Source organism: Poromitra crassiceps, assembly GCF_964638095.1.
Source record: "Poromitra crassiceps genome assembly, chromosome: 6".
NCBI classification, from domain to species: Eukaryota; Metazoa; Chordata; class Actinopteri; order Beryciformes; family Melamphaidae; genus Poromitra; species Poromitra crassiceps.
In genome coordinates this window covers 46343197-46355988 of record NC_139627.1, presented here as the reverse complement: position 1 = coordinate 46355988, position 12792 = coordinate 46343197, and the positions used below count along the sequence as shown (strand labels likewise).

The 12792-nt window shown below is 44.2% G+C and overlaps 1 protein-coding gene across 1 annotated transcript; it reads right to left on the bottom strand.

The window, feature by feature from the left end:
• Positions 1-384: 384 nt before the first annotated feature.
• en1a (engrailed homeobox 1a) lies at positions 385-4138 on the bottom strand (the record flags this gene model as incomplete). Its single annotated transcript, XM_083638803.1, has 2 exons — positions 385-704; positions 3592-4138. The coding sequence occupies 2 exons, from the start codon at positions 4136-4138 to the stop codon at positions 385-387; spliced, it is 867 nt and encodes a 288-aa protein (XP_083494929.1).
• Positions 4139-12792: the final 8654 nt, after the last annotated feature.

The following is a 12792-nucleotide window of genomic DNA, read 5'->3' as shown; positions in this document are numbered from 1 at the left end:
TATATTCTCGCAGCTCAGAGGGAAACAAGCTACACGGGGGGGTCCTGTTGTTCTTTTTTTGTTTGTTTGTGTCCAGGCTCTGTTTTCCAATAAAATCTTTGGTTTTGTGGTGGCAGGTCAGTCAAGGAGTCTGCATTTCATTGAGTCTTCTTTTCTTTTGGAGCTTTAGAGAGCTTGCAGGGCAGACATAGCCATTCCCATAGCAGTCCCTCCTTCCACCCCTTTAATTAAATTAGATATATATATTTACAATGTACAAAGTCTCAGAAGAAGCTGTGTGTCCCGCTCCCTGCAGCCTAAACAATAAAGCAGACCCCTCTTCTCAGCCGGGGGCATGTCCGCAGGTGCTCAATTGTTTGTGGGGGTTTTGGAGGTGTTGAGGTGCTAGTCGCTCTCCTCCTTGTCCTCCTGGATGGTGGTGGTGGAATGGTTGTACAATCCCTGGGCCATGAGCTGCAGCGCCAGGCCGTTCTTGTAGCCGCTGGCCTTCTTGATCTTGGCCCGCTTGTTCTGGAACCAGATCTTGATCTGGGACTCGTTGAGGCTGAGCTCCTGGGCCAGCGCCTGGCGCCGCTGCTCCGTGATATAGCGGTTGGCCTGGAACTCCGTCTTCAGTCTCTGCAGCTGCTCGGCCGTGAAGGCGGTGCGCGGCCGCTTGTCCTCCTTGTCGCTTTTCGTCTTTTTCAATTTCCGTGTCCTTGGGCCTACAGTGGGGACGAAAAGGAGCGAACGAGAACGTAAATATTCATACATATTCATATATTCCTAAGAAAGAAAGAAAGAAATACAAACCTGGAACCGTTTGGTCGCATCAGGTGGACCTGATGGGTTCTTGGCGGGTTTTTTTTTTTTTTACAATGAAATAGGCTAATGTACTAGTGAAGTGAATCTTGATTCTTAAAGGATATCACACACACACACACACACACGCGAGCGCGCGCGCGCGCGCACACACACACACACACACACACACACCCCAAAATAATTAAAGATAATGATGATAATAATAATAATAATAATAGGGCCGTAAAATAATATAGTAAGCCTATTAGCGCTTAACCAATAATAATGATGATCATACCCTGGTATAACAACAACAAATGATAATAATAATGTTAAATATAAGAATAACAATAAACGTAATAACGTATTAGTAGTAGCAGTACAGTAGTAGTAGTAATAATAATATAATAATAAACCAATCCAGTCCAAACCAAAAATACATATTTATTTTGTTTAGGCTATTAAATACAGTCTTGCACAGCACATAGTATAATTATGATGATGTATTAAACTACCTATATTAGATTTTCTTTTAATAATACAACATGCTTATGTTGCATATGAATAGGTATTGATATGCATGGTTGTGAGTTGCAGCTGCCTGTTAATAGACTTATTATCTCCTTGTTACTATTACTGCATGAATGAATGCTGCAGCTATAAATCTGAATCGTTGATATACGAGAGACCAGAGCTGACGTGTGTTTTTACCTGATGTGATAGAGACCCTAGCAACGCCGATATTAACCAGGGCATTTTAATAGTGAGATGGTTTATAGCCTAAACATAACCTACTGTATAATTACATGGGAGACTCCTGGAATGAAAAAGGATCTGATGTGTCGGCGCAAAACTTCAGCTCCTATTTCCACATTTATAAAAAAAAAACACACCAAAAAAAACCCACTGCATTTCCTGCCTGGAGAAATGTTGTGAATTATCAAACTGAAGTTCAAAGATCAGCTAGACTTCGTGACGTCATATTATGCCTAGTCAAAAACAAAATACTTAAACAATAGGCTATTTTCACTATAGGCTGTTGTTTGCCTATTGAGTAACTTGTATAAACTCCTGTCAATTCTCAGTTCCTGTCATGCAAATTAACAATGAACACAGACAGGTTATGGGGGAGATAAATGGCATGGCAAAATGAGATAATCAAAAATAATAATGCTAATAATAATAAACACACACACACACACACACATACACACACACACACATACATTATATATATATATATATATATATACATACACGCACACACACACACACACACGCACACACACACACACACACACACACATATATATATATATATATATATATATATATATATATATATATATATATATCACATGCTAATATATATATATATCTCACATGCTAATCTCGATTTGTTGGGAGAATGTGTGTTTTGGGGTCAAATAAATAAATACATGTAATTTCCCAGTGCAGCTATAGGCTGGCTGAAGTTGAGTTGGGCCAAAATAAAATGGGCGTTTAATTAATTCAAAATGTCGCCCCAACCTCCAATGCCTTCAGATTCATTGTGTTTTATTTCACCATGCTGACAACAGCTCAGTTATTCAATCTCAGCCAGCCAGTAGAGAAACAAAAATTCATTTAATCAGAGATTTAGCTAGCCTGTGTTGACGGAAAATGTCTGTTTTCGAGCCTGAACTCAAGTTTCTCCACACCACACGTGTTCACGAGGCCCAAACCTATTGCTGTACGATCACAATCCTATAGAGAAATGTGGGCCAACTGTACATTGTGCAATGTGTACATGTGCGTGTACTGTACATTTTTTGACACGATATTGTGCCTAAAAGTGAATAAATTGACTCCAAATCAGGCAGCAGCACGCACCGGCTTAATAGCAGATTTATATTTTGACTTAACGTGCAAGATCATGCAAGCATAGCGTGCAAATAAGGCGTATAGGCATAGTAACTCTCTTACATCAATTTTTATTTTTAAAACTGAAAATGAAAGTTAATAATTAGTTATAAGCCTATATATACCTTTGCTACAATTCATTTTTGATGTAAATATTCCATTTACCCTGATCCAAACAAAAGTGATCCATTACAAAATACTTTTTTGAACAACTCTAAGACAGCTCTTACACAACTTATAATATCGTGGTTATTATGAATGATCTAGTGTTGATATCTGATGTTTAACCTTTATGATTTTCACACGGTTTCCTTCACTGCATGCATGCGTAAAACAAAAACAAATGCCTCAAGTTGGCTTTCCAGGCAAGCTATTGAATAGGCCTGTCGAGCATATAAGGAGAGAAAAAAAGTCGAAATAGTGGGCAAAAAATTAATATTGGCAATTTAAATGCTGGGACGGTTTAGATTAGAAATAAACCGTGTAAACCCTCCGAAGGCGCCCATGCCTTTATTTTACTGTTGTTATGGCTGCTGACTGAAGCAGTCATATTTGGAAATAAAACTCGACCTGCAGGCTACGATCGTCAAAACAACCACCAATATAAACACAAATCAATCCATGTACGTTTTTTCCACCCTTAAAATAGCCTATAGTGTCTTACTTAAGTTTGGTATAGGCCTATTTTAATTTAGCTTATAAAGATTTGGCTGAGAGTAAACCTCCAGGCGGTGTCCAGGCTACAAATACAAATAACATTATTTTCAGGAAAGAATTAGGCTAATTTATGCTTTATTTCCTTAAAAGCCCTGTATTTAACTGCCTTCTAACAGTGTTATTATTCCTCCAGTCTAAGACGAATAGTCTACAGCCAGTTTGCTTTTGTTCATGAAACTATTGCCTTACCAGATGAGGGCCTGTCCGAGTAGCGGGTGCAGTAGACCCAGGCAGGCCAGAGCAGCGGTTGGCTCTCGGGTGCGGGCGCCGCGGTGCCGTTCAGCACCACCACCGAGGAGGAGGTGTTCTCCCCGGCGGCACCAGTCCTCTCCTCGGCTTTGGCCCCGCTGCTGTTGGCGCCACCGCTGTTGCTCTTTTTGGGACTCGCCAACGAGGCGGAGGAGGCGGAGGACGAGGTGCTGTCGCTGCTGCAGTTGGAGTCCTGACACGGCGTGCCGGGATGGCTCGGCCTGCTCACATGCACCATCACCGGGTGGACGCGCTCCCGGTCCCGGCCGGAGGTGTGCGCCCGGCTCTCCCTCGCCCCCGAGCCGCCGTGCTCCTTCTTGCAGCCGAAGTCCGGCCGTAGAATGTTGTCGATGAAGAAGTTGGTGGTTCTGTGGGCCTGCTGCGCGACCTGAAGCGGCAGCATGGGCGGCGAGGGCAGGCTGGGCGCCGGGGAGACGCTCTCTCCCTCGCTGCTCTCCGGGCTGTGGAGCTCCCGCTGCTCCTCCATCGCTTCTCCTCTGAAAAACGCGGCTTCTGTTGTCTCAATCCAATTCCACTTTGTTGGCCTGTTTGTATCCAAAACGTGAGCGCGCAGGACGCACTAAAACATAGTTATTTTCTCTCCGGAAAATTGCGTGCCGCTACAATACTTCTCAAATCGTGGCCATCCCGCTCGCGTAAAGGCGCTCCTGCGCGTCATGGTCGGTGACTTGCTATCAGACTGGCTGCGGTTGGTGTTGCGCACCACTCTCACACACCCAGAGCTTTTCTTCACCGCTGTATGACAGTCGGAGCTTCACAAAGTCTTCACATCACATCACCACCGTGTGTCCACACGCACACGCACGCACGCACGCACGCACACACACACACACACACACACACACACACACACACACACACACACACACACACACACGCACACGCACACGCACACACACACACACACACACACACACACACAGCGGAGGATCATGAATAGTAGCCAAAGCGCAGCGGGCCAATCGCTGGACGGGACACTTTTGGACATGGGGTGACGACGTCCAATAATGTCAAGCGTCTCTGAGCCAGGAGGGGAGCTGTGGAGCAGCAAACAGCTTCACAGAGAAACCAAACAAGAGATGATCACTGCTACGTGTCTTCAGCTTGTTATCCTGCATCTGTTACTGCATCTTATTGCTGATGCATGAGGAGAGCAGGAATTAGTCAAACACATGCACACTGCGACGAGCCAGGGTCAGGGCTGATGGATAATGTTCAATACTCACCTTGATTTTATTTATTTATTTATTATTATTATTAATATTATTATTATTATACATTTATTTTGTCTGCAGGGGAGACAAGATTGAGACATTTCTAAAGATTTTGTACGATTTTCTTGTAAAATGACACGAATCCATCGATCGAATCCAAAACATCAGAATATCATTTTATGTGGGCTATGAATTTGGGATATTATATGCACTCACCAAATTGGCCTATATTACGCGCGCGTGCACAAACACACATACGCCCCAGTCTATTTTGTTTTATTCCGATGCAGCCTGCAAAACCAAAAACCCTCACATCTTATTCGACCCTGCGCCTCACACAGCTAGCCTACAGGTTTGATACCCCCCCCCCCCCCCCCCACACACACACACACACACACACACACACACACACACACACACACGCTTATTTCCAAGCCATTGTCAGCCGAAATTGTTTTCCACGCGAGAAACAGGCTGTTATCTCGTCCGCAGAGTGACGCGGTGAGAGAGGATAATTTATAGGTTTTAATTACTCCTTATTCCGCCTGATCAGCCGGACGTTCATCACCTGGCGGTGGAGAGAGAGCGGCTCAAAGCTTCTGTCAGCGTCACCGCGCGGAACACTTCATCACAGAGCGGGGCGCGCGGCCGGTATAATATAATAATATAATAAACATAATAGACGCGCAGAGCGGAGGAGCGCGTCGTTTTCAAGGTGTTGGTAAAGCCCGCATGGCCGCTCCTTGGAGACTGACTGCACGAATGACTTTATTGGTGTAATTCCCATACCACTTTTTTTATATATATTTTTATGTTTTGTAAATTCCTCTGAGGTCCCAGGGTGCGTGTTTTCACCCAGAATGGACACAGGTTTTAGTGCAATGATCTAAAATGACGGGCAAATAGCCTGTTTTTCATGTAAATTGATCTTAGTGTGACTATAGTTTGGGACTCGCCAGTATCATTTGTGTAGTGGTCTTTATTATATTTATCTCCAGCAACACCTTCTTATAATAATCCTACACAAGGACCACACAGTCTCCGCGACATTAACTTGATCAACCTATATGCAGCCTATATGGACTTAAAGTGTCTCTTTGAGAGACATTGATGGACAATCTATTTATGAATAGAATGCTCACTATAGGGATGGATATGGATCGTATTTCCCATAATGTTTCTATGAGGAATGGTGAGGTCTGTTTTTGCTCTTATTTGTATGCCCTCATCGAATCATTTAGGATTATTAGATGTTTTTCTCCCTACCCGGCTCAGCTATATGCAACATATCAGTCACCAATTAGGCAATATGAGGCCTATAGTTTTCATGACACTTGTGCAGAAACTCGACATATCAACAAATAATTATAGAGAACTGAGCAGGAAATTGAGTTTTGCAGCCAAATGCCGTTTCCCTTTAGACTGTCTAAATCCAGTTAGTCTTGTAGTGGATTAGCTCCAAGGTGAAGCAGATATAGCCGCTGATGGATGAAGATTGGCTCATTTTATTTCCTGTCCGTCACCTTCTCTCGCCATGGAAAACACTGGCTGCGGGTTTTAGCATTCATTTTTGACATGAGGATTAAGATTAAGATTAAAATTGAGATCAATCTTTATTGTCGCTGCAGGGAGATTTTGTGGTGGATAACTAGGCTTCAAACAGCAGCAGAGGATAAATACATCATGCAGGATGAAACAAGAATAATTAAAACCCCAATACGACCATTAGATATAACACACGTGCAGAGCGGCTTTTTCGTTGTAGCAATGCATTTTCAATGTTAAAGCTGTGAATGAAGTCTGAAGTCTGCTTTAATCTGAAGCAGCTCTGAATTAAAAAAAACTAAAACAGGCTTAATGCTGCAGAAAGTATTCATGTCAAGATGCGTTTGGAAGGCTAATAGCCTTTCACTGATTATTCAGTCCTGCCGGCATTGTGAGAAGTCTTAGTCCAGCATCTTTTTTTTAAAACAAAAACAAAAAAAGATATTAGTTATTTCAGGGAAATAGTTCAGAGATTTTAAATGCTAGCGACTTTCCCCGTTCTTACCTCACTGATCAGCGTTGGAAGTTCACTTTTCTCAAGAGCTTTGAGGCTGAGAAAATATGTAATACAGTGAGTGATACATCATGTGTGGATATTTAGGCTGCACTTGTGTTGGAGCTCGGTCAAGTGTACAGGGGAAAGAGAGGAAAATGTTTGAGGAGAGCAGAAGGGAGGAAGGTGATCTAATTTCCAGTCAGTTACTCGCATTTATCCAAACGTAAAACCACGTGTCTCATGTCTTTTAAATCCACCCAGTCTGCTGTAGGCTACACCGCTTGACCAAAAATAAAAGTTTATAATAACGTCTTACTTGAAACCATGCAGGAACCCACAATTCACTTCATATTTTTCCTGAATTCTTGATTATGTAAATTATTTATGTAAGTATACTCATGTAAGTGAGGCCCATATGAAGATATAATTTCAGTAGAAATGTATAGTGCATGATTTCATGAAACTATATCGTTCATTTTTTGTCAATATTGTTGGCTGTTTGCCGTCCTTTTTTTCTTTCTTTTTTTTGTACCAAAGATACAAGAAGATACATATCTTTATCTATTCACACTAACAATACCAATTCTGACTTCGATTCAAGTTTATTTTATTTTATTGATTTATTAGTTGTTTTTTAATAAAAGAGGCAGAAAGTCGTGTCTCCTCGGGTGATGGTGAAAAAAATCTTGGTGTGAATTTTAGTCACATAGTGATTAGAGATTAATCATGTGGAGCTGCTCATCTTGGGGGGAAAACGGCTGGTGATATCACACTATTAACCATCACTTTTCATCTCTAATGATGGATGGACTAACAGCCCACATACATCCAAGTGACACGCAGCAGGAGAAAGTTAGATCAGGCCGCCATCGTGTGGCCATTCAGAGTAACACATGTATGAAAATAATATTCCAGTGGGTAGGCTACTGACTGACTGAGAGTGCCTGTGGTATTCAGAAGTTAATTTATTTTACGTTGTAAACTTGCTATCTTCTATGGTAAATAATGACTTTATTTGACTTTATCATATGCCTACCTTCTGTCATTTTTTATAGTGACTTAAAGTGTGTAAGTGGTGGCCTATTTTGACTTCCCCCGCCCTGCCACTATACTTTACTATGCCTCTTACCCCTCCTGGGGCATAGGCCGTCAACAAGAGATCTCTCAGCATCCCGATCTTGAGCCAATCCCTCCAGTTGTCCCCAGGTGTGGCCCATCCTCTTGGCATCCACTTGAGGCAGTGTCTTGTCTTGTGATGTTTGAGGCTGGAGTGTCCTATCTATCACCAATGGCGTTGGAGAATCTTCCTCTGCTGGTTGTTGCAAGCGGATCCTAATGATTGGTCGCAGGCAGGTGTCGAAGAAACTTTGGATTTTCTTGGTGGTGATAACAGTGCGGTCCTCCATGTCCCAGTGCTGTAGAGTTGGTGTTGAAGATCCTGATCTTGGTTGTGATGGCAGGGCCGGCGCCAGGATGAAATGACTGAGGGGGCGGTTATAACTGGGGAGGGGTTTGATTTTTTTTTTCTGATTTTTTTATTTTTTATTTTTAATATGATATTTTTATATCGTAAAACATATACCGCTATGCCTATTTCTGGACTTTTTAACCATAATAACCTCTGAAAAGTGCAATAACAACACAAGAAAGACTACTATTCAAAATCAAATAAAACATTTATTTCACAGCAGCAGATTAAGGCATTAATAGAGCTGAGCTTTGCATAACGTGAAATGCGGGACCTGTCTAGAGCACTCTGAAGATATGTCTATATGAAAAGTCATAGAATAAACAATTGCTGCAAAAATCGACAAAAAAATAAACAAAATAATAGCCAGTCAGTGCCAGGTTCATTAAATTAAAGAAATAAAGTGATCAGATGCGTCTCCATCTTTCTGCTCATGGCATGCTGTGTGCTTGGGTGCAGCTGATTTCTCTCTCTCTCTCTGTGTGTGTGTGTGTGTGTGTGTGTGTGTGTGTGTGTGTGTGTGTGTGTGTGTGTGTGTGTGTGTGTGTGTGCGTGCAGTGGCGTGCTGTCCATTAGGCGAACTAGGCAAATGCTAAGGGCGCTTGAGCCGTTAGGGGCGCCAGAGAGGGTAAAAAAAAATTTTTTTTTTTACAAATACTTTTTCATGATAATAGGCCTACTATTATTTTACAATAGTAGACAAAAATAAGCAGAACAACGTCTTAAGTCTTTAAATAATAGTGAAATCATTTTTCTAATTCTGGCTTTCTGGCTGCCCGGGCTGCAGCACTTTCACCATGGTCCCTAATCCATACCACCCCACCCACTGCGCGGCCGCGCCCCCTTCTACCTGCTCGGAGCTTTTTCCCAGAGTGGGGGAAGGGAGCTGGAAGGTGGGTGCGGAGGGTGCTGCAGCACCCCCTGGTGGCAAGAAATGGGATTTTGGCTGTCTTGTGTTTATACCACCAACAAGATGCATTAAAAACAGTTTGTGCTTCCCAGCTCTAATCTTATTTCATACGCTCTCTCTTCAAAAGTGTTTGATTTTCATCATAATCTGGTTTTCCATAATAATAATAATAATACGTTCAGTGTTTATGCCTGTGTTTCTGTCTGTTGTAGTGTAAAACGACTAAAGGGAGAGCAGGTGCTACATGAAAGTGAGTGAGAAAAGGAGAAGATACTGAATAATGACATCACAACAGTATAATCCTAATGTTAATTTAAAATTAAATATTCTTCTAAATATGGATGAAAGTCCAAAAAACGTAAAATTTTCTTCGGCGCTGCCCTCGCGGGCAGCACCGAGAGTCCCTTCCTTACAGCACCCCCTACCTAAAAGTACTTCCAGCGCCACTGGGGCAGGGCGATTCTGAGCCTGCACTGCAGTGGTGGATTAGCTGCGATATAATTTTTATTATATTTTCTTTGAGGGGGGGGGGGGGGGGGGGGCACCAGCAAAAATCTTGCCTAGGGCACCAACTTGGTCAGGCACGCCACTGTGTGTGTGTGTGTGTGTTTTAATCACGTCATGATCACTACAACATGCAGTGAGGTTCAAATTTAATAAATAGCTACATCTCTGACACCTTGTGACAACCAAAGCACAGCAAATAGCGCTTCCCTGCTAATTATGAAACAACAGAGCTATGTTTGGGGGTAGCCTACATCAACTTAAACTGATCAAATTTGATGAAGACTGCAGAAACAGCAGCCGAAACATGTCAGGTACAAACATTGCCTAACTGGCCTTTATAGATGAACTATTCTATAAAAAAAAAATTTTTTAAGTGAGGGGGCAGAAAATTGAACTGAGGGGCCAAAGCCCCCTTTTGCCCCCTCGTGGCGCCGGGTCAGGTGGTCAGGTTTCTTGAGCTCCAGATGTTCTTTAGTAGTAGGAGAAAGGTTACCTGGCCTAGCCTACCCCCTTGCCTATAACCTGCATGTTTAAATTGGAAAAGGTCTGGTTGTTGACGTATACTTTCCCCTGAAATTTAACTGACAGTGTATTTGCTGGGCTTTGCTGGACAGGTCAGCTGCTGTAAAGTAGTGGAGTGGCCCTGCTTTCCTCTTGATACTTAAACTTGGAAATTGTGTGCTATACTACTAGTCAGAACGCATTTTGTCTCCAGGATAAAATCATATGTTATCTCAGCTTGGTCAGTACAGCACTTTTGTTTGGAGTCTAGCAGCACTTGGGTGAGAGATTCTTTTATTTTCTGCCATAATTAACCTGCAGGGTTTAATTGGCAAAATTAAACCCTGCATTTTTGGGGGCCACCCCCCTTGCTAGGATCATCCATCTTCGGACTCAACCTTCATTTTGATGTCTACTAGGCACCTGTAAGGTTTCGTGACTGCATCTTGCACTGTTTTGATGCTATCACATTCATAAAAGCTGTCCCCAGACATACACATACATGCACAGACAGACAGACAGACACCGAGCAAAGTACTCAAAATGGCTTCTGTGGTTGGTCGTTACCACTCTGTGTGTCTCCAGGACCACATTTTGCCATGATGACACGCACACACGCATACACACACACACACACACACACACCACAGCATGGCTGGTATTGTTCTCGTGTGTGTGTGTGTGTGTGTGTGTGTGTGTGTGTGTGTGTGTGTGCACACGTGTGGCGTGCGCGCGTTGTGTCATCATGGCAAAGGTGGTCCTGGAAACGCCTATTGTAGTGGGAATACTACTACAGAAGTTCTGTTTTCATTAGTGGTCCCATGCCCAGCAGACCTCATCTGTTGCAGCTTGGCTCTTCACTCCGCTGGATGCCCATTCTCCTTATGCCGCCTAACCACTTAACCAGTTTCCACTGCGACAGCCACAAGACCTCTACGAACCAGTTTCCACTGCGACAGCCACAAGGCCTCTACGAACCAGTTTCCACTGCGACAGCCACAAGACCTCTACAAACAAGTTTCCACTTCGACAGCCACAAGACCTCTACGAACCAGTTTCCACTGTGACAGCCACAAGACCTCTACGAACCAGTTTCCACTGTGACAGCCACAAGGCCTCTATGAACCAGTTTCCACTGCGACAGCCACAAGGCCTCTATGAACCAGTTTCCACTGCGACAGCCACAAGGCCTCTACGAACCAGTTTCCACTGCGACAGCCACAAGGCCTCTACGAACCAGTTTCCACTGCGACAGCCACAAGGCCTCTATGAACCAGTTTCCACTGCGACAGCCACAAGGCCTCTACGAACCAGTTTCCACTGCGACAGCCACAAGGCCTCTATGAACCAGTTTCCACTGCGACAGCCACAAGGCCTCTACGAACCAGTTTCCACTGCGACAGCCACAAGGCCTCTACGAACCAGTTTCCACTGTGACAGCCACAAGACCTCTACGAACCAGTTTCCACTGTGACAGCCACAAGGCCTCTACGGAACCAGTTTCCACTGTGACAGCCACAAGACCTCTATGGAACCAGTTTCCACTGCGACAGCCACAAGGCCTCTACGAACCAGTTTCCACTGTGACAGCCACAAGGCCTCTACGGAACCATTTCCACTGCGACAGCCACAAGGCCTCTACGAACCAGTTTCCACTGTGACAGCCACAAGACCTCTACGGAACCAGTTTCCACTGCGACAGCCACAAGGCCTCTACGAACCAGTTTCCACTGTGACAGCCACAAGGCCTCTACGGAACCAGTTTCCACTGTGACAGCCACAAGGCCTCTACGAACCAGTTTCCACTGCAACAGCCACAAGACCTCTACGAACCAGTTTCCACTGTGACAGCCACAAGGCCTCTATGAACCAGTTTCCACTGTGACAGCCACAAGGCCTCTATGAACCAGTTTCCACTGCGACAGCCACAAGGCCTCTATGAAACAGTTTCCACTGCGACAGCCACAAGACCTCTACGAACCAGTTTCCACTGCGACAGCCACAAGGCCTCTATGAACCAGTTTCCACTGCGACAGCCACAAGGCCTCTATGAACCAGTTTCCACTGCGACAGCCACAAGGCCTCTACGAACCAGTTTCCACTGCGACAGCCACAAGACCTCTACGAACCAGTTTCCACTGCGACAGCCACAAGGCCTCTACGAACCAGTTTCCACTGCGACAGCCACAAGACCTCTACGAACCAGTTTCCACCACGGCAGCCGCAAGGCCTCTATGGAACCAGCTTCCACCACGGCAGCCACAAGGCCTCTACGAACCAGTTTCCACCACAGCAGCCACAAGACCGCTATGGAACCAGTTTCCACTGCGACAGCCACAAGGCCTCTACGAACCAGTTTCCACTGTGACAGCCACAAGACCTCTACGGAACCAGTTTCCACTGCGACAGCCACAAGGCCTCTACGAACCAGTTTCCACTGTGACAGCCACAAGACCTCTAAGAACCAGTTTCCACTGTG